The sequence below is a fragment of the Loxodonta africana genome, chromosome 4, assembly GCF_030014295.1.
Source record: "Loxodonta africana isolate mLoxAfr1 chromosome 4, mLoxAfr1.hap2, whole genome shotgun sequence".
NCBI lineage: Eukaryota > Metazoa > Chordata > Mammalia > Proboscidea > Elephantidae > Loxodonta > Loxodonta africana.
The window spans coordinates 143241074-143266449 of record NC_087345.1 but is presented as its reverse complement, the minus strand read 5'-3'; the positions used below and the strand labels follow the sequence as shown (position 1 = coordinate 143266449).

Below are 25376 nucleotides of genomic sequence, written 5' to 3'. Positions count from 1 at the left end.
TTGCTTATTGTTTGCTTGATATATTTTTTCCATCCTTTGAGTTTTAGTTTGTTTGTGTCTCTAAGTCTAAGGTGTGTCTCTTGTAGGCAGCATATAGATGGATCGTGTTTTTTTATCCAGTCCGTGACTCTCTGTCTCTTTATTGGTGCATTTAGTCCATTTACATTCAGCGTAATTATAGATAAGTAAGTTTTTAGTGCTGTCATTTTGATGCCTTTTCATGTGTGTTGTTGGCCATTTCATTTTTCCACATGCTTTTTTGTGCTGAGACGTTTTTCTTAGTAGCTTGTGAGATCCTCATTTTCATAATGTTTAACTTTGTGTTTATTGAGTCGTTACGTTTTTCTTGGCTTTTTTCTTGAGTTATGGGATTGATATTCCTTTTTGTGGTTACCTTTTTATTTACCCCTATTTTTCTAAGTAAAAACCTAACTTGTATCCTTCTATTTCGCCTTGTATCACTCTCCATCTGGCAGTTCAATGCCTCCTATATTTAGTCCCTCTTTTTGATTATTTTGATCGTTTATCTATTGATTTCCATGATTTCCTGTTGTGTGTATTATTTTGTTTATTTATTTATTTTTTAGAATTAGTCTTAATTTGTTTGTTTTTGTGCTTTCCCTGTTTGAGTTGCGTTGATATCAGGACGTTCTGTTTTGTGACCTTGTATTGTGCTGGTACCTGATATTATTGGTCATCCGGCCAAACAATCTCCTTTAGCATTTCTTGCAGTCTTGGTTTAGTTTTTGCAAATTCTCTAAACTTGTGTTTATCTGTAAATATCTTAATTTCTCCTTCATATTTCAGAGAGAGTTTTGCTGGATATATGATCCTTGGTTGGCAGTTTTTCTCGTTTAGTGCTCTGTATATGTCGTCCCATTCCCTTCTTGCCTGCATGGTTTCTGCTGAGTAGTCTGAACTTATTCTTATTGATTCTCCCTTGAAGGAAACCTTTCTTTTCTCCCTGGCTGCTTTTAAAATTTTCTGTTTGTCTTTGGTTTTGGCAAGTTTGATGATGATATGTCTTGGTGTTTTTCTTTTTGGATCAATCTTAAATGGGGTTCGATGAGCATCTTGGATAGATATCCTTTCTTCTTTCATGATGTCAGGGAAGTTTTGTGTCAGGAGTTCTTCAACTATTTTCTCTGTGTTTTCTGTCCCCCCTCCCTGTTCTGGGACTCCAATTACTCGCAAGTTATCCTTCTGGATAGAGTCCCACATGATTCTTAGGGTTTCTTCATTTTTATTAATTCTTTTATCTGATTTTTTTTCAGCTATGTTGGTGTTGTTTCCCTGGTCCTCCAGAAGTCCCAGTCTACATTCTAATTGCTCGAGTCTGCTCCTCTGACTTTCTATTGCGTTGTCAAATTCTGTAATTTTATTGTTAATCTTTTGGATTTCTACATGCTGTCTCTCTATGGATTCTTGCAACTTGTTAATTTTTCCACTATGTTCTTGAATAATCTTTTTGAGTTCTTCAACAGTTTTATCAGTGTGTTCCTTGGCTTTTTCTGCATTTATCCTAATTTCATTTGTGATATCTTTAAGCATTCTGTAAATTAGTTTTTTATATTCTGTATCTGATAATTCCAGGATTGTATCTTCATTTGGGAAAGATTTTGATTCTTTTGTTTGGGGGGTTGGAGAAGCTGTCATGGTCTGTTTCTTTATGTGGTTTGATATGGACTGCTGTCTCCGAGCCATCACTGGGAAACTAGATTTTCCAAGTAGTCAGCTAAAAAAAAATGCAGTCAGATCCCTATCTGAATTCTCTCTCTGGCTCCGGGTATTCGGATGTTAATGGGGTCGCCTGGGGAGGGTGGGGGAGGGATCTGAGAGCTAGGAGTGTAGCACCACAGAATATAGAGCTGAACAACACGTTCACGCTCCGCCCCCGTTCGCCAAAATCCGGGCTGGACGGGTCCCTGGCTAGGACACTGCTTTCCTTGTTCGGATACCAGTCAATTCCTCCTGGGGACTTCCTCCTGTGCGCGGCACCGCTCGTGGGCACTGGGTGGGCGTTTCCCACACGAACGGGTGGGCCCGCCCCCAGGGTCTATTCAGGCAATTATAATTAGGTCCCGCGGTCACGCCCCACCTGTGCGCGCGCCCAAATCCCAGCGGGATGACTTCCGGGTTAAGACGCTGCTTTCCCTGTTCGGGAACCAGTCACTTCCTCCCCGGGACTTCTCCTTCCAGAGCGCCACACCTCTCGCGCGAACTGGTTTGGGGTCACCTGCACGGCCAGGTGGGCCCGCCCCCTGGGTCAATTCAGGGCAATAAAAATGGACTCCGTGCTCACGCCCCGCTCGTGCGCGCGCCCAAGCCCCGGCAGGATGGCACCCCGTCTGGGACGCTACTTTCTGTGCTTCGGGACCAATCAGTTCCTCCGCACGGCCCGGTGGGCCCGCCCCCTGGGTCAATTCAGGGCAATAAAAATGGACTCCGCGCCCAAGCCCCGGCAAGACGACACCCTGTCTGGGACGCTACTTTCTGCGCTTCGGGACCAATCAGTTCCTCCCGGGGACTTCTCCTTCCGGTGTGCCACACCTCTCGCGCAAACTGGGAGTTTTGCCCATTTTTTAATTGGGTTATTTGTCTTTTCGTAGTTGAGTTTTTGCAGTATCATGTAGATTTTAGAGATCAGGCGCTGATCAGAAATGTCATAGCTAAAAACTTTTTCCCAGCCTGCAGGTAGTCTTTTTACTCTTTTGGCAAAGTCTTTGGATGAGCATAGGTGTTCGATTTTTAGGAACTCCCAGTTATCTAGTTTTTCTTCTGCATTGTTATTAGTATTTTGTATACTCTTTATGCCATGTATTAGGTCTCCTAGCGTTGTCCTTATTCTTTCTTCCATGATCTTTACCATTTTAGATTTTATATTTAGGTCTTTCATCCATTTTGAGCTCGTTTTTGTGCATGCTGTGAGGTATGGGTCTTGTTTCTTCTTTTTTGCAGATGGATATCCAGTTATGCCAGCACCGTTTGTTAAAAAGACTGTCTTTTCCCCATTTAACTGTTTTGGGGCCTTTGTCAATTATCAACTGCTCATATGTGGATGGATTTATGTCTGGATTCTCAATTCTGTTCAACTGGTCCATGTATCTGTTGTTCTACCAGTACCAGGCTGTTTAGACTACTGTGGCGGTATAATAGGTTCTAAAATCAGATAGAGTAAGGCCTCCCACTTTGTTCTTCTTTTTCAGTAATGCTTTTCTTATCCAGGGCCTCTTTCCCTTCCATATGAAGTTGGTGATTTTTTTCTCCATCTCATTAAAGAATGTCATTGGAATTTGCATTGTAATTGCATTAAACGTAGAGAGCACTTTTGGTAGAATAGACATTTTTATAATGTTAAGTCTTCCTATGCATGAGCAAGGAATGTTTTCCCAGTTATGTAGGTCTCTTTTGGTTTCTTGCAGAAGTGTGTTGTAGTTTTCTTTGTATAAGTCTTTTACATCTCTGGTAAGATTTATTCCTAAGTATTTTATCTCTCTGGGGGCTACTGTAAATGGTATTGTATTTAGTGGTTTCCTCTTTGATGGTCTTTTTGTTGGTGTAGAGGAATCAAACTGATTTTTGTATGTTTATCTTGTATCCCGATACTTTGCTGAACTCTTTCTTCTTTTAGTTTCAGTAGTTTTCTTGAGGATTCCTTAGGGTTTTCTGTGTATAAGATCATGTCATCTGCAAATAGAGATAATTTTACTTCTTCTTTGCCAATCTGAGTGCCTTTTATTTCTTTATCTAGCCTAATTGCTCTGGGTAGGAACTCTAGCACAATGCTGAGTAAGAGCAGTGATAAAGGGCATGCTTGTCTGGTTCCCGTTCTCAAGGGAAATGCTTTCAGACTCTCTCCATTTAGGATGATGTTGGCTGTTGGCTTTGTGTAAATGCCCTTTATTGTGTTGAGGAATTTTCCTTCAATTCCTATTTTGCTGAGAGTTTTTATCATGAATGAGTGTTGAACTTTGTCAAAAGTCTTTTTCTGCATCAATTGATTAAAATCATGTGATTCTTGTCTTTTGTTTTATTTATGTGATGGCTTACATTAATTGTTTTTTTAACGTCGAACCATCCCTGCATAGCTGGTATGAATCCCACTTGCTCATGGTGAATTATTTTTTTGATATATTGTTGAATTCTATTTGCTAGAGTTTTCTTGAGAATTTTAGCATCAAAGTTCATGAGGGATATAGGTCTGTAATTTTCCTTTTTTGTGGTGTCTTTACCTGGTTTTGGTTTCAGGGATATGGTGGCTTCATAGAATGAGTTTGCAAGTATTCTGCCCTTTTCTATGCTCTGAAATACCTTTAGTAGTAGCGGTGTTAACTCTTCTCTGAAACTTTGGTAGAACTCTGCAGTGAAGCTGTCCGGGCCAGGGCTTTTTTTTGTTGGGAATTTTTTTTATTACCTTTTCAATCTCTTCTTTTGTTACAGATCTATTTACCTCTGTTTGTGTCAGTTTAGTTAGGTAGTGTTTCTAGGAAATCATCCATTTCTTCTAGGTTTTCAAATTTATTAGAGTACAATTTTTCATAATAATCTGATATGATTCTTTTAATTTCAGTTGGATCTGTTGTAATATCACCCATCTCATTTCTTATTTGGGTTATTTGCTTCCTCTCCTGTTTTTCTTTTGTCAGTTTGGCCAATGGTTTATCAATTTTGTTGATTTTTTCAAATAAGCAGCTTTTGGTCTCATTAACTCCTTCAATTGTTTTTCTGTTTCATTTAGCTCTGCTCTAATTTTTATTATTTGCTTTCTTCTGGTGCCTGAGGGTTTCTTTTGTTGTTCTCTTTCTATTTGTTCAAGCTGTAGGGATAATTCTTTGATTTTTGACCTTTCTTCTTTTTATATGTGTCCATTTATTGATGTAAACTGACCTCTGAGCACTGCTTTCGCTGTATCCCAAAGGTTCTGATAGGAAGTGTTTTTATTCTCATTGGATTCTATGAATTTCTTTATTCCATCCTTAATGTCTTGTATAATCCAGTCTTTTTTGAGCAGGGTATTGTTCAGCTTCCAAGTGTTTGATTTCTTTTCCCTGCTTTTTCTGTTATTGATTTCCACTTTTATGGCATTATGGTCAGAGAAGACGCTTTGTAATATTTCAATGTTTTGGATTCTGCTAAGGCTTGCTTTATGACCTAATATGTGGTCTCTTCTAGATAATGTTCCATGTGCACTAGAAAAGAAAGTATACTTGGTTGCTGTTGGGCAGAGTGTTCTGTATATGTCTATGAGGTCAAGTTGTTTGATTGTGTCATGTATATCTTCTGTGTCTTTATTGAGCTTCTTTCCGGATGTCCTGTCCTTCACCGAAAGTGGTGTGCTGAAGTCTTCTACTATTATACTGGAGCTGTCTATCTCACTTTTCAGTGTTGATAGAGTTTGTTTTATGTATCTTGCAGCCCTGTCATTGGATGCATAAATATTTAATATGGTTATATCTTCTTGGTATAAAACCCACTGCCTTCGATATCTTCTTGGTATATTGTCCCTTTAATCATTATATAGTGTCCTTCCTTATCCTTTATGATGGATTTAATTTTAAAGTCTATTTTGTCAGAAATTAATATTGCTACTCCTGCTGTTTTTTGATTGTTTGCTTGATATATTTTTTTCCATCCTTTGAGTTTTAGTTTGTTTATGTCTCTAAGTCGAAGGTGTGTCTCTTGTAGGCAGCATATAGACAGATTGTGTTTTTTAAACCATTCTGCCACTCTCTGTCTCTTTATTGGTGCATTTAGTCCATTTACATTCAGAGTAATTATGGATAGGTATGAATTTTTTTTTATGAATTTAGTGCTATTATTTTGATGTCTATTTTTGTGCGTTGTTAACACTTTCTTTTTCCCAATTAATCTTATGTGCTGAGTAGATTATCTCTATGTATCATCCTTTCCTCATATTCCTCATTGTTGATTTTGTTTCTGCTCAGTCTCTATTTTTTTCTTGTATTTTATTTTGATGTGTAAAATACAAGTTTGTCTCCTTTGTGGTTACCTCATTATTTAAACATATTTTTCTAAATGTTTTTTCTGCCTTTTTTTAAAAAATATTTTTTATCGTGCTTTAAGTGAATGTTTACAAATTGAGTCAGTGTCTCACATATAAACTTATATACACCTTACTACATACTCCTGCTTACTCTCCCCCTAATGAGTCAGTCGGCTCCCTCCTTCCAATCTCTCCTTTCATGACCATTTTGCCAGTTTCTAACCCTCTCTACCCTCCCATCTCCCCTCCAAACAGGAGATGCCAACATAGTCTCAAGTGTCCACCTGATGCAAGTAGCTCACTCCTCATCAGCATCTCTCTCCAACCCATTGTCCATTCCAATCCTTGTCTGATGAGTTGGTTTTGGGAATCGTTCCTGTCCTGGGCCAACAGAATGTTTGGGGACCCTGACCACCGGGATTCTTCTAGTCTTAATCAGACCATTAAGTTTGGTCTTCTTATGAGAATTTGGGGTCTGCATCCCACGATATCCTGCTCCCTCAGGGGTTCTCTGTTGTGCTCCCTGTCAGGGCAGGTCATAGGCAGGAACCATCTAGTTCTTCTGGTCTCAGGGTGATGTAGTCTCTAGTTCATGTGGCCCTTTCTGTGTCTTAGGCTCATAATTACTTTGTGACCTTGGTGTTCTTCATTCTCCTTTGATCCAGGGGGGTTGAGACCAATTGATGCATCTTAGATGGCCACTTGTTAGCGTTTAAGACAGACGCCACACTTCAAAGTGGGATGCAGAATGTTTTCATAATGGAATTTATTTGCCAATTGACTTAGATGTCCCCTGACCCCATAGTCCCCAAACCCGCCCTTGCTCTGCTGACCTGAAAAGCATTCAGTGTATCCCAGAAACTTCTTTGCTTTTGGTCCAGTGCAGTTGTGCTGACCTCCCCTGTATTGAGTGTTGTCCTTCCCTTCACCTAAAGTAGTTCTTATCTACTATCTAATCAGTAAATAACTCTCTCACACCCCCTCCCTCCCCCCTCTTGTAACCACAAAAGTATGTGTTCTTCTCAGTTTAAACTATTTCTCAAGATCTCATAATAGTGGTCTTATACAATATTTGTCCTTTTGCCTGTGACTAATTTCACTCAGCATAATGCCTTCCAGGTTCCTCCATGTTATGAAATGTTTCACAGATTCATCATTCTTTATCGATGTGCAGTATTCCACTGTGTGAATATACCATAATTTATTTATCCATTCGTCTGTTGATGGAAACCTTGGTTGCTTCCAACTTTTTGCTATTGTAAACAGTGCTGCAATTTACAAGGGTGTGCATGTATCTGTTCGTGTAAAGGCTCTTATTTCTCTAGGATATACACCAAGGAGTGGGATTTCTGGGTTGTACGGTAGTTCTATTTCCAGCTTTTTAAGGAAACACCAGATTGATTTCCAAAGTGGTTGTACCATTTTACATTCCCACCAGCAGTGTGTAAGTGTTCCAATCTCTCCACAGCCTCTCCAACATTTACTCTTTTGTGTTTTTTGGATTAATGCCAGCATTGTTGGAGCAAGATGGAATCTCATCGTAGTTTTAATTTGCATTTCTCTAATGGCTATTGATCGAGAGCATTTTCTCATGTGTCTGTTAGCTGCCTGAATATCTTCTTTAGTGAAGTGCGTGTTCATATCCTTTGTCCACTTTTTGATTGGGTTGTTTGTCTTCTTGTGGTTGAGTTTTAACAGAATCATATAGATTTTAGAGATCAGGCGCTGGTCACAGATGTCATAGCTGAAAATTTTTTCCCAATCTGTAGGTGGTCTTTTTACTCCTTTGGTGAAGTCTTTAGATGAGCATAGGTGTTTGATTTTTAGGAGCTCCCAGTTATCTGGTTTCTCTTCATCATTTTTAGTAATGTTTTGTGTTCTGTTTATGCCTTGTATTAGGGCTCCTAATGTTGCCCCTATTTTTCCTTCCATGATCCTTATTGTTTTAGTCTTTATGTTTAGGTCTTTGATCCACTTGGAGTTAGTTTTTGTGCATGGTGGGAGGTACGGGTCCTGTTTCATTTTTTTTGCAAATGGATATCCAGTTATGCCAGCACCATTTGTTAAAAAGACTATCTTCTCCCCAATTAACTGACACTGGGCCTTTGTCAAATATCAGCTGCTCATATGTGGATGGATTTATATCTGGGTTCTCAATTCTGTTCCATTGGTCTATGTGCCTGTTGTTGTACCAATACCAGGCTGTTTTGACTACTGTGGCTGTATAATATGTTCTAAAATCAGGTAGAATGAGGCCTCCCACTTTCTTCTTCTTTTTCAGTAATGCTTTACTTATCCGAGGCTTCTTTCCCTTCCATATGAAGTTGGTGATTTGTTTCTCCAACACTTTAAAAAATGTCATTGGAATTTGGATTGGAATTGCATTGTATGTACAGATGGCTTTTGGTAGAATAGACATTTTTACTTTGTTAAGTCTTCCTATCCATGAGCAAGGTATGTTTTTCCACTTGTGTAGGTCCGTTTTAGTTTCTTGCACTAGTACTTTGTAGTTTTCTTTGTATAGGTCTTTTACATCTTTGGTAAGATTTATTCCTAAGTATTTTATCTTCTTGGGGGCTAGTGTGAATGGTATTGATTTGGTGATTTCCTCTTCGATGTTCTTTTTGTGGATGTAGAGGAATCCAAGTGATTTTTGTATGTTTATCTTGTAACCTGAGACTCTGCCGAACTCTTCTATTAGTTTCAGTAGTTTTCTGGAGGATTTCTTAGGGTTTTCTGTGTATAAGATCATGTCATCTGCAAATAGAGATAATTTTACTTCTTCCTTGCCAATCCGGATGCGCTTTATTTCTTTGTCTAGCCTAATTGCTCTGGCTAGGAACCTCTAGCACAATGTTGAATAAGAGTGGTGATAAAGGGCGTCCTTGTCTGTTTCCCGTTCTCAAGGGTCTCTCCATTTAGGATGATGTTGGCTGTTGGCTTTGTATAAAAAAAAAAAAAGGTATAGATGCCCTTTATTATGTTGAGGAATTTTCCTTCAATTCCTATTTTGCTGAGAGTTTTTATCATGAATGGGTGTTGGACTTTGTAGAACGCCTTTTCTGCATCAATTGATACGATCACGTGGTTTTTGTCTTTTGTTTTATTTATATGGTGGATTACATTAATGGTTTTTCTAATATTAAACCAGCCTTGCATACCTGGTATAAATCCCACTTGCTCATGGTGGATTATTTTTTTGATATGTTGTTGAATTCTATTGGCTAGAATTTTGTTGAGGATTTTTGCATCTATGTTCATGAGGGATATAGGTCTGTAATTTTCTTTTTTTGTGATGTCTTTACCTGGTTTGGGTATCAGGGATATGGTGGCTTCATAGAATGAGTTAGGTAGTATTCTATCATTTTCTATGCTTTGAAATACCTTTAGTAGTAGTGGTGTGAACTCTTCTCTGAAAGTTTGGTAGAACTCTGCAGTGAAGCCCTCTGGGCCAGGGCTTTTTTTTTGTTGGGAGTTTTTTGATTACCTTATTAATATCTTCTTTTGTTATGGGTCTATTTAGTTGTTCTACTTCTGAATGTGTTAGTTTAGGTAGGTAGTGTGTTTCTAGGAATTCATCCATTTCTTCTAGGTTTTCAAGTTTGTTAGAGTACAATTTTTCATGGTAATCTGATATGATTCTTTCAATTTCAGTTGGGTCTGTTGTGATATGGCCCATCCCATTTCTTACTCGGGTTATTTGTTTCCTTTCCTGTATTTCTTTAGTCAGTCTGGCCAATGGTTTATCAATTTTTCAAAGAACCAGCTTTTGGCTTTGTTAATTCTTTCAATTGTTTTTCTGTTCTCTAATTCATTTAATTCTGCTCTAATTTTTATTATTTGTTTTCGTCTGGTACCTGACGGATTCTTTTGTTGCTCGCTTTCTATTTGTTCAAGTTGTAGGGACAGTTCTCTGATTTTGACTCTTTCTTCTTTATGCATGTGTGCATTTATCGATATAAATTGACCTCTGAGCAATGCTTTTGCTGTGTCCCAGAGGTTTTTATAGGAAGTGTTTTCATTCTCATTGGATTCTATGAATTTCTTTATTCCCTCCTTAATTTCTTCTATAACCCAGTCTGTTTTGAGCAGGGTATTGTTCAGTTTCCAAGTATTTGATTTCTTTTCCCTGATTTTTCTGTTATTGATTTCCACTTTTATGGCCTTGTGGTCTGAGAAGATGCCTTGTAATATTTCGATGTTTTGGATTCTGCAAAGGTTTGTTTTATGACCTAATATGTGATCTATTCTAGAGAATGTTCCAAGTGCACAAAAAGTATACTTTGCAGCTGTTGGGTGGAGTGTTCTGTATAAATATATGAGGTCAAGTTGGTTGATTGTAGCAATTAGATCTTCCATGTCTCTATTGAGCTTCTTACTGGAAGTCCTATCCTTCTCCGAAAGTGGTGTTTTGAAGTCTCCTACTATAATTGTGGAGATGTCTATCTCACTTTTCAATTCTGTTAAAGTTTGTTTTATGTATCTTGCAGCGCTGTCATTGGGTGCATACATATTTAATATGGTTATATCCCCCTGATAGATTGTCCCTGTAATCATTATGTAGTGTCCTTCTTTATCCTTTGTGGTGGATTTAACTTTAAAGTCTATTTTGTCAGAAATTAATATTGCCACTCCTGCTCTTTTTTGATAGTTGTTTGCTTGATATATTTTTTCCATTCTTCAAGTTTTAGTTTGTTTGTGTCTCCAAGTCTAAGGTGTGTCTCTTGTAGGCAGCATATAGACGGATTGTGTTTTTTTATCCAGTGTGAGAGTTTCTGTCTTTATTGGTACATTTAGTTCATTTACACTCAGCGTAAATATAGATAAGAGTTTAGTGATGTCATTTTGATGACTTTTTGTGTGTGTTGTTGACAATTTCATTTTTCCACTTACTTTTTTTTGCTGAGAAGTTTTTTGTAAATTGTGTTCCTCATTTTCATAGTAGTTGAATTAATTTTTGCTGAGTTGTTATGTTTTTCTTGGTTTTAATTTTAATAATTTTTATTGTGCTTTAAGTGAAAGTTTACAAATCAAGTCAGTCTCTCACACAAAAACCCATATACACCTTGCTACGCACTCCCAATTACTCTCCCCCTAATGACACAGCCTGCTCTCTCCCTCCACTCTCTCTTTTTGTGTCCATTTCCCCAGCTTCTAACCCCCTCCACCCTCTCATCTCCCTTCCAGGCAGGAGATGCCAACATAGTCTCAAGTGTCCTCCTGATCCAAGAAGCTCACTCCTCACCAGCATCCTTCTCCAACCCATTGTCCAGTCCAATCCATGTCTGAAGAGCTGGCTTCGGGAATGGTTCCTGTCCTGGGCCAACAGAAGGTCTGGGGGCCATGACCACCGGGGTCCTTCCAGTCTCAGTCAGACCATTAAGTCTGGTCTTATGAGAATTTGGGGTCTGCATCCCACTGCTCTCCTGCTCTCTCAGGGACTCTGTGTTGTGTTCCCTGTCAGGGCAATCATTGGTTATAGCTGGGCACCATCTAGCTCTTCTGGTCTCAGGATGATGTAGTGTCTGGTTCATGTGGCCCTTTCTGTCTCTTGGGCTTGTAATCACCTTGTGTCCTTGGTGTTCTTCATTCTCCTTTGACCCAGGTGGGTTGAGACCAATTGATGCATCTTAGATGGCTGCTTGCTAGCATTTAAGACCCCAGATGCCACACTTCAAAGTAGGATGCAGAATGTTTTCTTAATAGATTTTATTATGCCAATTGACTTAGATGTCCCCTGAAACCATGGTCCCCAGACCCCTGCCCCTGCTACGCTGGCCTTCAAAGCATTCAGTTTGTTCAGGAAACTTCTTTGCTTTTGGTTTAGTCCAATTGTGCTGACCTCCCCTGTATTGTGTGCTGTCTTTCCCTTCACCTAAAGTAGTTCTTTTCTACTGTCTAATTAGTGAATGCTCCTCTCCCACCTTTCTTCCCTCTCCCCTCGTAACCATAAATAATGTTTTCTTCTCAGTTTAAATTATTTCTCAAGTTCTCATAATAGTGGTCTTATACAATATTTGTCCTTTTGCAACAGACTAATTTCACTCAGCATAATGCCTTCCAGGTTTCTCCATGTTATGAAATGTTTCACAGGTTCCTCACTGTTCTTTATCAATGCGTAGTATTCCATTGTGTGAATATACCATAATTTATTCATCCATTCATCCATTGATGGGCACCTTGGTTGCTTCCATCTTTTTGCTATTGTAAACAGTGCTGCAATAAACATGGGTGTGCATATATCTGTTCGTGTAAAGGCTCTTATTTCTCTAGGATATATTCCAAGGAGTGGGATTGCTGGATCATATGGTAGTTCTATTTCTAGCTTTTTAAGGAAGCACCAAATCGATTTCCAAAGTGGTTGTACCATTTGACATTCCCACCAGAAGTGTATAAGTGTTTCATTCTCTCCACAGCCTCTCCAACATTTAATATTTTGTGTTTTTTGGGTTAATGCCACCCTTGTTGGAGTGAGATGAAATCTCATTGTAGTTTTGATCTGCATTTCTCTAATGGCTAATGATGGTGAACATTTCCTCATATATCTGTTAGCTACCTGAATGTCTTCTTTAGTGAACTGTCTGTTCATATCTTTTGCCCATTTTTTAATTGGGTTATTTGTCTTTTTGCAGTATCATGTAGATTTTAGAGATCAGGCACTGATCAGAAATGTCATAGCTAAAAAGTTTTTCCCAGTCTTGGTTTTATGGAATTGTTAGACCTCTTTGTGGTTATCTTAATATTTACCAGTATTTTTCTAAGTAAAAACCTAACTTGTATCGTCCTATATCGCCTTGTTTTCCTCTCCATATGGAAGATCTATGCCTCCAGTATTTAGTCCCTCTTTTTTGATTATTGTAATCTTTTACATAATGACTTCAATGATTTCCCGTTTTGAGCATTTTTTTCTTTCTTAAATTAATCTTATTTTGTTTTTTTGATTTCCCTATTTGAGTTGATATCAGGATGTTCTGTTCTGTGACCTCATGTTGGTATCTGATATTATTGATTTTTTGACCAAAGAATTTCCTTTAGTAATTCTTGTAGCCTTGGTTTGGTTTTTGCAAATTCTCTAAGCTTGTGTTTATCTGTAAATGTTTTAATTTCACCTTTGAATTTGAGAGAGAGTTTTGCTGGATGTATGATTCTTGGCTGGCAGTTTTTCTCCTTCAGTGCTCTCTATATGTCATCTTATTGCCTTCTTGCCTGCATAGTTTCTGCTGAGTAGTCTGAACTTATTCATTCTCCTTTGTAGGTGACTTTTCTTTTACCCCTGGCTGCTTTTAACATTTTCTCTTTACCTTTGGTTTTGGCAAGTTTGATTATAACATGTCTTGGTGACTTTCTTTTAACATCTACCTTATGTGGAGTTCGATGAGCATCTTGGATAGATATCTTCTCATCTTTCACAATATCAGGGAAGTTGTCTGCCAACAAATCTTCAACAATTCTTTCTGTATTTTCTGTTATCCCTCCCTGTTCTGGTACTCCAATCACTCGTAGGTTTTTTCTCTTGATAGAGTCCCGCATGATTTTTAAGTTTTCTTCATTTTTTTAAAACTCTTTTACCTGATTTTTCTTCAGATATGTTAGTTTTCAAGTGATTGGTCATCAAGTTCCAAAATTCTGGCTTCTACTTGCTCGGTTCTGCTCCTCTGACTTTCTATTGAGTTGTCTACTTCTGTAATTTTATTATTAATCTTCTGAGTTGCTGATTGCTGTCTGTCTGTGGATTTTTCCAGCTTATTAAAATTTTCATTATGTTCCTGAATAATCTTTGTAATTTCTTCAATTGCTTTATCTGTGTGTTCCTTGGCTTGTTCTGCATATTGCCTCATTTCCTTCCTGATGTCTTGAAGGTTTCTGTTTATTAATCTTCTGTATTTTGCCTCTGGTAATTCCAGGAAGGCACTTTCATCTAGAAGACCCCTGGATTCTTTGTTTTCAGAGCTTGTTGAGGTGATCATGGTCTCTTTCTTTGTGTGACTTAATATTGACTGTTGTCTCCAAGCCACCTATAAGTTATTGTATTAGTTTATTTTGTGTTTGCTTACTGTGTTGTAGCTTCTTGCTTTGTTTTGTTTTGATATACCCAAATGGGTTGCTTGAATGAGCTAGCTTGATTATTATAGCCTTTGGAGTTCTAACGTCCCGTCCCCAGAAGGGCAGAGCTGTTATCAGGTATATCAGTCTAGTAGTCCATTAACTTTTCTTGTTTGAATTCAGCTCAGGTGTCCAGGTAGCTGATCATTAAGTGTGTGGTACAGGCTCTGTCTTACAGTCTTAGAGGGGCAGAGGTGGTTGGTATAGGTACTGGTACCTGGTTGCAGCAGAGGGTCATACTCTGAACAAGGCAGGGGGCTGAGAAGTGTCCTCCATGTGTCTCTGAGGAAAGCATGGCCCTGTTCCTTAGCGTGTACAGGTGGGTGTGTTCTGCAGACGGACCATGGGCACCTGATGTTTTTGGTTGTAAGGACTGGGAGGTAGCAGTTATCTTTGGACCCCTGTTTCCGGTGGCTGGGTGACCTGTGTAGAGCTACTAGTTCTTGGGCCCCTTATGTGGTTAGGTGAGGATCCTGTTTAAAAGGTAAAGCAATGTCAGAGATCAAACACGCAACTCTCTACCACACAGCTGAAATGGTTGGAGTCCGCCAACAAGGGCCTATTCTCCTGAAATAGGCCCACACAGGACCTTGCATAGGGAAAATGTACTCAAAGTCCATGGACCATTTATGCCTGGACAGGAGCCGCTTCTGTCCTCAGCTTCCCAGGTTGGTGGAGCTGGCAAATTTTCTATTCCCCCAAATGCAATTTTTTCCTTCTCCAAGACCAGGAGGATGGCTCTAGGTGTTCAACAGGGCCTATCTCAGGCCCAGACAATTCAGCTGCTGAGGCTGACTTGGGGGCGGGGGGAGGCGTGGTAAAATATACACAGGTACTTAGGTTTTACCGGCGCGCCGTTCTTCTCTGGTTCCAAAGTTGTGAGTAGGCTGTGTGGCTGGCTGCTTCCCCCTGAGGAAACTGTGGCCGAATACTAGTACCAGCCCACCACTGCTGCTCCGGGAGTGGTGCCTGAGGGCTCCCTGCAATTCAGGTCTTGTAAGTCCTCTCTGCTTCTGAACCGTCTCTTCTCCCCCCTCCCCTCAGTTTGTTTTCTAAGCTTGCCTTTGATGTTCAGGGCTCCTAGATTGTCATAAATATACTTGTTTCACTTGTGTTTTTTTGGGTCTTTGTTGTAAAGAGGGCTCACCTGAAGCGTCTGTCTTTTCCGCCATCTTGGCTCCGCCTCCTGGAGTATAGTTTTACATAATACTGTTATAATCCTTTTTATTTCAGCTGGATCTGTTGTAATGTCTCCCATTTCATTTCTTATTTGGTTTATCTTCATCCTCTTGTGTTGTTCTTTTGTCAGTTTAGTCTGTAGTTTATCGATTTTGTTGATTCTTTCAAAGAACTGACTTTGGTTTTTTTGATTCTATTGTTTTTCTATTTTCTATTTCATTTTTTTCTGTCCTGATCTTGAATTATTTCCTTTCTTCTGGTGGCTGTGGGCTTCTTTTGCTGTTCTCTATTTGTTCAAGTTGTGTAGCTAATATTCTGATTTTGTTTGTTTCTTCTTTTTTGATGTTTGCATCTATTGTATAAATTAACCTCTGAGGACTGCTTTTGCTGTGTCCCAAAGGTTTTGGTGTTTTCATTCTCATCTGATTCCAGGAATTTTTTAATTCCATCTCTGATGACTTCTATTACCCCATGGTTTTTAAGCAGGGTGTTATTTACTTTCCAAGTAATTTTTTTTTCTTTACTCTTACTGTTAATTTTTACTTTCATAGCATTGTGATCAGAGAAGATACTTTGTACTATCTCAATGTTTTGGATTTTGTTGAGGGTTCCTATGTGACCTAAGAAGTGATCTATTCTGGAGAACATTCTATGTGCATTGGAAAAGAATGTGTACTTTGCAGCTGTTGGGTGGAGTGTTATATATATATGTCCAGGAGGTCAAGTTGGCTTATTGTGCCCTTTAGCTCTTCTGCATCTTTGTTGAGGTTCTTTCTAGATGTTCTGTCCTTTACCAAAAGTGGTGTGTTGAAGTCTCTTACTATTATTGTGGGACTGTCAATTTCTCTTTTCAGTTCTGTTAGAGTTTGTTTTATGTATTTTGGAGCCCTGTCATCGGGTGCATAGATGTTTATTATGGTTCAGTCTTTATGATGGATGGTCCCTTTAAACATTATATAGTGCCCTTCTTTGTCTTTTATGGTGGATTTCGTTTTAAAGTAAATTTTATCTGAGATTAGTATTTCCACTCCTGCTGTTTTTTGGTAGTTATTTTCTTAATTTATTTTTTCCATCCTTTGATTTTTAATCAATTTGTGTATTTGTCTCTAAGGTGTTTCTCTTTTAGACAGCATATTGATGGATCCTGTTTTTGTATCCATTCTGTGTGTCTCTTTAAGGGTCTATTTAGGCCATTTACGTTCAGTGTAATTATTGATAGGTGTGAGTTTATTGCTGTCATTTTTTAGTGCTTTTTTTGTGGTGCTACATTTTCCTTCTTCCTGTTGTTCTCCGGTGCTGAATTCCCTTTGTTCATGGATTTCTTTTTCATTTCTTTTGTTTTTGTAGATTTTGTTTTTATTGAGACTTTATGTTTTTCTTCTTTACTTTGATGAGTAGGGTTGTTAACTTTCTTTGTGGTTACCTTGAATTTTACCTTATCTTCCTAGGTCTGAACCAGTCTATTATTACTTGTATTGCCTTGTCTTCCCCTCCGTTAGAAAGTTCTACACCTACACCATTTATTCCTTTTTTCATTGTTCTGACATTGTTGTCATTTACAGATTAACCTCTCTGGTTCCCTGTTGCAATTCTTTTGGTTTTGGATAGTTCTTGAGAGTTCATTTCCTATGTTGGTAACTGGCTGGTACAATCTTGCATCCTAGATTCAGGCTGTGGTCTGATGTTGTTTGTTATTGAACTGAAGAAGTTCCTTTAATAATTCTTGTAGATTTGGTTTGGTTATTACATATTCCCTTAATTTCTGTTTATCTGGAAGTATTCTAATTTCACCATCATATTTGAATGAAAGTTTTGCAGGATATATTATTCATGGTTGGCAATGTTTTTCTTTCAAGGTTTTATATATGTCATCCTATTGCCTTCTCGCCTGCAAGGTTTCTGCTGAATAATCAGAACTTTTGTCTTATTGTTCCTCCTCTGTATGTGACTTTTTGTTTTTCTCAAGCTGCTCACAGGATTTTTTCTTTGTCTTTGGTTTTAGCATGTGTGATTCTGATATGCCTTGGTGTTTTTCATTTGGGATCTGTCCTGTATGGGTTCACTGAGTTTCTTGGGTGGTCAGCTTTTCATCATTCATGATATTAGAAAAGTTTTCTGTCAGCAATTCTTCTATGATTCTCTCTGTGTTTTCCATTTTCTCTCCCTGTTCTGGAACTCTGATCACTCTCACATTTTTGCTTTTGATTGTATTCCACAAAATTATCAGGGTTTCCTCATTTTTTTTTTTCATTTTTTTTTTCTGATTTTTCCACAAACTGTGTTGTATGCAAGTGCTTGTCTTCAATTTCACTGATCCAGTCTTCCATTATTTCAAATCTGCTCCTTCGTCCTTCTATGACACTGTCCACTTCTGAAATCTTGTTTACCTTTTGGCTTTCTAACTGTTGTTTTTGTATCATTTCTAGTTGTGAATTTATTTTGGCATTTTGTTCCTGCATTATTTTCCTGAATTCTTCCATTTTTTTGTCTGTATTTACCATGAATTTGTCTGCCTTTTCCATAAATTTATTTTTACCTCATTTTTGTCTGCTTTTTGCTTCATCTCCTGGATATCTCTGAATGTTAGAGATTTGAATTCCTCATCAGATAGTTCTAGTGCCTCTTCTCTTGGGAAATCACCTGATGTTTTATTTTGGATACCTACTGAAACCATCCTTTCCTGTTTGTTTGTTTGTTTTTTTATAGGCTTTGGTATTGTCTGCTGTCTTCGGGACATTCAGTAGTCATTTTATTCATTTCTTGATTGTAGATTTGTTTGTTTTGTTCTGCCCTTTTTTTTTTTTTTTGGTTATGTCTGAGCAGGTGTGCTGTGCATTCTTGTTGTTTGCTCGTCTGTTGTCACAATACTTTTCACCTCCTTGTCCAACGGGGTCATTCAGTCACCATTCACTCACCTATGGTGCTGCAGAGCAGGTCCAGCTGAAGGGGAGGGGCTGGGATGGGTTGTTTGTGGCACGTAGTAGGGCCGGCAGGGTGGACTAGGAATTCATGCCAGGTGGGTTATGGTAGGCCGTGCCACTGCTGCTTGGAGGTGTGATGTTCAGTGCCTGGTGCAGGTAGGCAGGACAGAGGGGGAGGTTGTGATGTATGAAGCTAGTATGGGTATGGGAAAGAGGAGAGAAAAATAGGAGCCAAAAACAAACAATGGAAAAAAAAAAACACATCCAATAACAAAAGAGTGCAAAGGGAGCTTTGCTTTGGAGTGGAGATCAGAGATCCCAAGAAATGGAGGGAATTAAAAAGAAAAAAAAATGGGAAAAGAGAAAAATAACTAGATAAAAATTTGGAAAAAAAGGTAGAAAATAAAAGCCCCCTGGGGGTCCCACGGCTACAAAGACTGGGGAAGTTTCCCAGGTTGCACAGTACAGCCTGGCTAGAGGGGTTACAGATGTCACACAGCACCAGGTATTCAGGAGACTGGAAAAGAAGGTAAGTATAGACAGATGAAATCTGAGAAATGAAGAAAGACAGAAAGGGAAAAAGGAGAGACAGAAAAAAGAACAGAAATGCCCCCAGGGATCCCACCTACGCAGCTGCACAGAACGGGGAATGGTACTAAGCTGTGCAGTGCAGCCCGGCTAGAAGGGGCTCCCAAGAACAAAACAGGCAGAAAAGAAAAAAAAAAAAAGGAAAAGAAAACCAGGGATCCCACCAGCATGGTATCGCGGTCCAGGGGAGTGAATCCACAGTTGAGCGGGGCTTCAAAGCCTTTCAAGAAGAAGCAAAGATGGCATACAGAGACAAGTGTTTTAGAGAAAGGACGGGGAGGTGGTAGGAGGCACAGAAGAAACCAAAAGAGACAGAAAGAATCTACAGCAGCTCGGGGACCCGGCCAGTGTGGACAGGGTGAATCCAAGCAGCCTGGGGTGGAAACAGTTGCCTCCTCGCTGAGAGTCTGCAGCCGGTGGGAAGCAGAAGAGGCCAAAGGGGGAGGGGAAGAAGGGTGCGGGTTAGGAAAGCATATATTGCTTGTTACTGGGTGTTCTATTTCCTGCTGGAAACTTCATGAAGCTGTTTTCCCATATGCCATGTCCGCTGATCTGCAATGCGGATGGGGTGAATCCAAGCGCACAGATGCTGCACTTCCCAGTCCGCCGAGCCATCACAGCCAGCCAGGAAGCTCAGAGGTAGAGCAGCAGGAAGAGGATGGGGGTTGAGAAAGCATGTATCACTGGTTACAGGGTGCTGCTCTCTCTCCTGATGGGAGCTCAGTGAAGCTACTTTCCACTGCTCCCTATCAGCTGATCTCTGACAGGAGTCCAAGATGGAAAATCCGTGCTGCCTTAGCTGGAAAGAACCTTGGCAAGTATCACTCCTCTCTTTCAGTTCTCTGTCAGTTTCTTTTTCCATTCGGTTTTTGGCTGAGTTCTTTATCTCTTCGTTTGACACTTCAGGTTCCATGAATGATGTTTGTCTCTTTTTTCTTAGTTTTTTGGGTCTTTGCTGTAGAGGGATGGCATGGTGCTTCTATCTATGGAGCCATGTGGCCTGGAAGTCCTTTGTGAAATATCTTGGTATTCAGTCAATTCCCTGAGAATTGTTTTTCATCAATGTATTCAGTTCGGGTAGGGCTGCTTCTTTCAACACCATTGGTTCCTGATGATATGCTACTTTACTTCTTACCCACCTGAATTTGTGGTTGGGATTTTTTTTTTTTTTAATCTAGGGAAAACATTTCTAGTTCTCAGAGGTAGCACAGTGGGGTGATCAAGACAATCATATGGTGAAATTGCTCTCACTGAAGCCCAGGTTGGATGAATACCCAACTGATGTTTGTAATGCATTTTAGTCACAGATGAGTCCTTAAGCATTTATCTTTTGAGAATCTGAGAATTTTCCTTCAAGATTAATATAAATCCATTTCCAGTAAAGGTTCTAGTCATTGTTGTAACAATGTGTGTCATCTGATGTTTTCACTTATTCTGTGCTTTAAATTGACCTCTAAGCTACACCTAAAGCCCTGAGAATCTGTAATTCCTTCTCCAAGATTTAATTTCTCCGGAAAACATGGCAGTGACAGACCAGGGGATTGTATCTGTGAAATACGGGGTAGAGGCGAAACACGAAAGTGGGGAAATGGGACTTCCGGCCAACATGGCGCCATAGACAGAAGAGCCACGCTGTCCCTCCACAGCAAAGACCCAAAAAACTAAGTAAAACAGAAACAAACGTCATTCCTGAAACCCAAAGTGTCAAATGAAGATAAAGAACTCAACCAAACCTCAAATGGAATAAGAAACTGACAGAAGACAGTGAGGAGAGATACATGCAGAGGGAGCTTATCAGCTAACGCAGCACGGATTTACTATCTGGACTCCTGTCGAGGACTGGCAGACAGCACAGGAAAGCAGTTTCACGCAGCTCCCAGCAGGAGACAGAGCACCCCGTAGCCAGTGATACATTCTTTCCTATCTCCTATTCTCTCTCCGCTGCACTATCTCCAAGCTTCCTCGCTACTTACGGTAGCTCTGGCTGGGAAGTGCATTGTGTGTACCACGTGGATTTGCCTCACCCACACTGCAGATCAGCCAACAGGGAGTATGGGAAAGCAGCGTCAGGAAGTTCTGAGCAGGAGACAGAGCACCCAGTAGCGAGCAATATATGCTTTCCAAACCCTACCCTTATTCTCCTCCCCTTTCCATCAGCTCTGCTTCCCACCAGCTGCAGTCTCTTGGCTGGAAGGCAACTACTCTGACCCAGCCAGCTTGGCCAATCCCTGAGCTGGTGTTTCCATCCCCTTTAGTTCCTTCCATGTCTCCCACCACCTCCCCTTCCTTTCTCTCGAACACCTGGCTCTGTGTGCCATCTTTGCTTCTTCTTGAAAGGCTGTGAAGCCCTGTTTGACTGGGAAACCACTCCCCCCACTCATGACACTACCCTGGTGGGATCCCTGGGGACTTTTTTTTTTTTGCTTGTTTTGTTTTGCTCTGTTTTGTGTTGTTTGTTTGTTTGTTTTCTTTTTCTTTTCACACTTGGGAGCCCCTTATAGCTGGCTGCACTGCATGCTTTAGGAGCTACTTCCCCAATCTCTGCAGCAGATTGTCTGGGACATTTCAGTTTTCATGCTGAGTGCCAGGAAATAAATGGTGCACCTGGACTGATCCTAGTTTCCCTCATGTGTCTCTCACTGCTGGAAAACTCATTCTGGAAGGACAGATGACAACTTTTTAGGGGAAATTCTACAATCTTAAAAGACCAAGTCTTGAATTCTTGGTCCTTGTTAATACACCTTAGATTTGAAACAAATAGGTAGAGTCGGTCCCCTAACACGAGAGGAAGCAAAGTGGCGAGGTCACTGGATTGGAAACCAGATAATCTGCATTCCAAATTTGTCTTTCAGACTACTCAGTTGTGTGACAAAGGACTAGTGGCTGAACTTTTTGGTCTCACTTTTCTCATCTGTAATATAGAAGGAAGTATTCAAGAAACATTATGAAGGTCAAGTGACAGGTATTGTCTACTTAGTATCGCAAAGGAGGATGAGGCAGAGAGAAAGTTTAAGGACAACTCTGAAATTTCAGACTTGGTGACATCCTCATGTAGGTACATCTAAGGAAAGAGCATGGCTAGGGGGTGTCAGAAGGCATTAAGGCACTAGCTCCTGGTGATTAAGTTGAAAAACAAAGCTTCTGAAACATGCAAAAACACATGAAAAGCATTTTGTTTTTCTTTTTGTCCTGTATCAAGTACACTCTAAAATCGTTTTCCAATTTTTAGTAGACAAACCGATAATTTTCAATTTCACTATTATTACATCTCTTCCCTAATTTTTTGCTTCCCTAAATTTTGCTTTCAAGTTTGACCCTGACTGGCATCCAGAAATAGGATTTCAGGAGGAATCCCATCATTCTCTTCTCGATAAGGGCTTTTTGTTTCTAAACTCCCTGCACAATGAGCTTAAGCAAACAATTAGGAATAGTTACTTTCCTTCTGGTTGTCTGATATTTTGGTATGTGCTAGGGAGACAGTGCCTGCGTGAACCAGCCCCCAGTAAAAAGCTTGGGCATTGAGTCTCTAGTGAGCTTCCCATCAGACAACATTCCCCACGTGTTGTCAAAATCCCGTCCTGGAGGATTCAGGTGTATTCTGTGACTCCACTAGAAACTCTTGGAAGCTCGGGCATGCTTTCCCCTGTACTTTACCTTGTCCCTTTGCAGATTTTTGCTTTTGTCACTTCACTTCAATAAATCATGAAAACAACCATTTACTGTGAGTTATTTAGCCAATCCCTGACCTAGGTGTGGTATTGAGGACTTCCGATGCCAGTGAAAAACTACCTAAGTTTCCCTTGAACTGAAGGGATTCCTGGTATGCCCAACTTCATTTCTAAAACTAGAAAAGCTCCAAGCAAACTGGTGGGTATCTTACATTCAGAACTAACACAAGACATGAGGGAATGGTTCATTCTGGTGAAGATCAGTGCTTGTGGCACCAACTACCTCTCAATCAAGTAGATCCCTGAACACTGTCTTTTGTTTTTCCTTAGGCGCCTATGGTGAAAGCTGAGGAGGCAACTAAATTAGCTATTGATGCTGGGTTTCGTCGTATTGATTCAGCTTATATATATGATAATGAAGAGGAAGTTGGGCGAGCCATCCGAAGCAAGATTTCTGATGGTATTGTAAAGAGAGAAGACATATTCTACACTTCAAAGGTGCTGTGTATTTGGGGTGTGTGTGTGTGTGTGTGTGCACATTTATGAAGTGATTGTGTATGTAAATTGGTTATATGATTGGTTGAGTGGTTTGGTGAGTTACACATATTTCTACATCTTTTATTCACACATATTTACCCGATAAAACTAGTATCAAAAGAAGAGAGTGGAGATGGCTTTCTAACCATTGCTATGTTTAAATTTTGTGATTTTAAAGTATTTTATTTTCTGAGCCTCAGTCTAAAGCACTGTGATTTTGCATGAATGATAGACTCACATAGATCTATATCAAATTACAGCTTTTCTTACTATCAGTGTGACCTGTAAAATTTCTTAACATTTTGAATTTCAGGTCTCACCTATGCCAATACAGAGAACAATATTAAGAAAGCTATTTCAATATTAAATAAGATACAGGCAATCTCTAGGTTGCTAAGGAGACCCATTCTGAGGTGTGGTATTAAGAATTTGTAGGCAGTTGGAACAGGTACATAAGGTTCTTATGTAGACTTACTTTAGTGCAAGAAAAGGCTCCAAGTCTTTTCAATGATTTAAAAGCTGAACACGCAACAAGTGAAGGTGATTGTGATGAAGAACTTGTTGCAAGTAGAGGTTGGTTCAATCATTTCAAAGTGAAGGCAAATTTACCTAACATTAAAGGGCAAGTATGAGTTGTCCCTAAGTAACCTGGGGACTGCCTGATAGCTAGCTTTTCTTGAATTGTGCCCAGCACATATTAACATGTTCAACACATTTTTTCTTTCTGTTATCTACAAGAAAGGATTACTAATTCTTCTATCATAGTGTCAAATTGAGGATAGAATTAGAGAAAGTTTGTGAAATTGCCTTGTATACTTTATTAAACATAATCCAGACTATTGGCATAAATTGTTAATAATGGTTATTATCTCTTGAGTCATTTCCTTCTATTGTTCAGTAGATGTACTGACAACATATGCAAACAAGTAATAGCATTTATGTGAGCAGATTAGATAAAAGGGAAACCCAAGAAGAATGGGAGTTTTTGCCCGTGTGGTCATCTAGTCTTCAACCAGCAGAAAAATATCTAAATATTAGGAGAAGCAAGACAACAACTTTCCAGGAGGTAAACATTAAACAAAATGTTACAAAATGGGTAGAGATCCTCTCTTTGTCTATTATGTGTAATGGGACCCTCCCAGCACACCTGTTTTTCAGTGTCCTCCACTGTATTCAATACATGCAAGAAATCCCATTCCTTTAAGCTGTTTTCACAGAGCAAAGTTTCCATCTTGTTTAGATATATTGATAATTTTTTTCCCATTTCATTTCAAAATGAATCCTACATATTTTAAAGTATCGCAATAAATGACTAAGAGTCTGCATAAAACCTAAAGATTACTTCTATTCTTACTGATTACCGTCCAGGTTCGTATTTGTTCTCTCTACGTTAATGGACAAGTTTAGCTTAATATCACTGACATTGGCGAACAAATTTCAACTTTGAATTTGCTGAACAAGTCACAGTCACTATGTCATCTGTTTCTATATCTCTTCATTAAATTGCCTAAAATTATTAATCAAACACAACTCCCTTCTTAATCTCTGCAGCTTTGGGTCACTTTCCTTCGACCAGAGTTGGTTCGGCCAGCCTTGGAAAAGTCACTGAAAAAGCTTCAGCTGGACTATGTTGATCTCTACATTATTCACTTCCCAGCAGCTCTGAAGGTTAGCAGTTTGCATAATTAAACCTATTTCACTTTCACTGTCAGTATGACCATCATCTTGCATGGATATTGAATTAAGTTTTTCTTTGGAGGGCATATGGATTATTGCACTGGGGACAGATCCAAAATAATAATTCATGTTTCCAGATTTACCCTGTTTAGTTCATGTGCCTACCTTCAGACCATCATGTGTTTAGAGGGATAAGGAACTCTGATTGCACAGTTAAAGCTCAGTCTGGGCTTATATTGCAATCCATTGTTATAAAAATTAAGGACATGTGACTTATTGCCTTTCCAGGTGAAAGAGAAGCATTTGATAAAAAACAAAATATACTAGGCAGCAAATTATATAAATCAAATATAAGTCCCCATTAATACATATGAAAATGACATTTATTCAAATGTATAATAGACGTGTCGTAGATAATAGATTATGAGAAGCCTGTCTTTTAAAAGGCATTCATTACAACTCTATGCACAAAACACTTTGCGAATATTAGCATCTACAGTGTTGCTGTACCTACCGCTTGGGGCTTAGTGTCCCAGCCCTAGATGTACCACACAGCATGGCTAAGGGTGCAGACAATATTTTGTGACATCATTCTAATGACCGCTTTTATTCCAGCCAGGGGAGGAGATGCTACCAACAGATGAAGATGGAAAAATAGTGTTTGACACAGTGAATCTCTGTGCCACATGGGAGGTGAGT

At 39.4% G+C, this 25376-nt stretch overlaps 1 protein-coding gene across 2 annotated transcripts in view; it reads left to right on the top strand.

Moving 5' to 3' along the window:
- Positions 1-25376, top strand: part of LOC100660568 (prostaglandin-E(2) 9-reductase-like) — an 89246-nt gene that overhangs the window by 20247 nt on the left and 43623 nt on the right. Inside the window, exons 2-4 of one of the 2 annotated variants that reach the window (XM_003410603.3) lie at positions 22794-22961; positions 24552-24668; positions 25293-25370. In XM_003410603.3, coding sequence (XP_003410651.2) covers positions 22794-22961; positions 24552-24668; positions 25293-25370 — 363 coding nt within the window. The remainder of the gene's footprint in view (positions 1-22793; positions 22962-24551; positions 24669-25292; positions 25371-25376) is intronic. The other variant, XM_023548959.2, reaches the window with a different exon arrangement.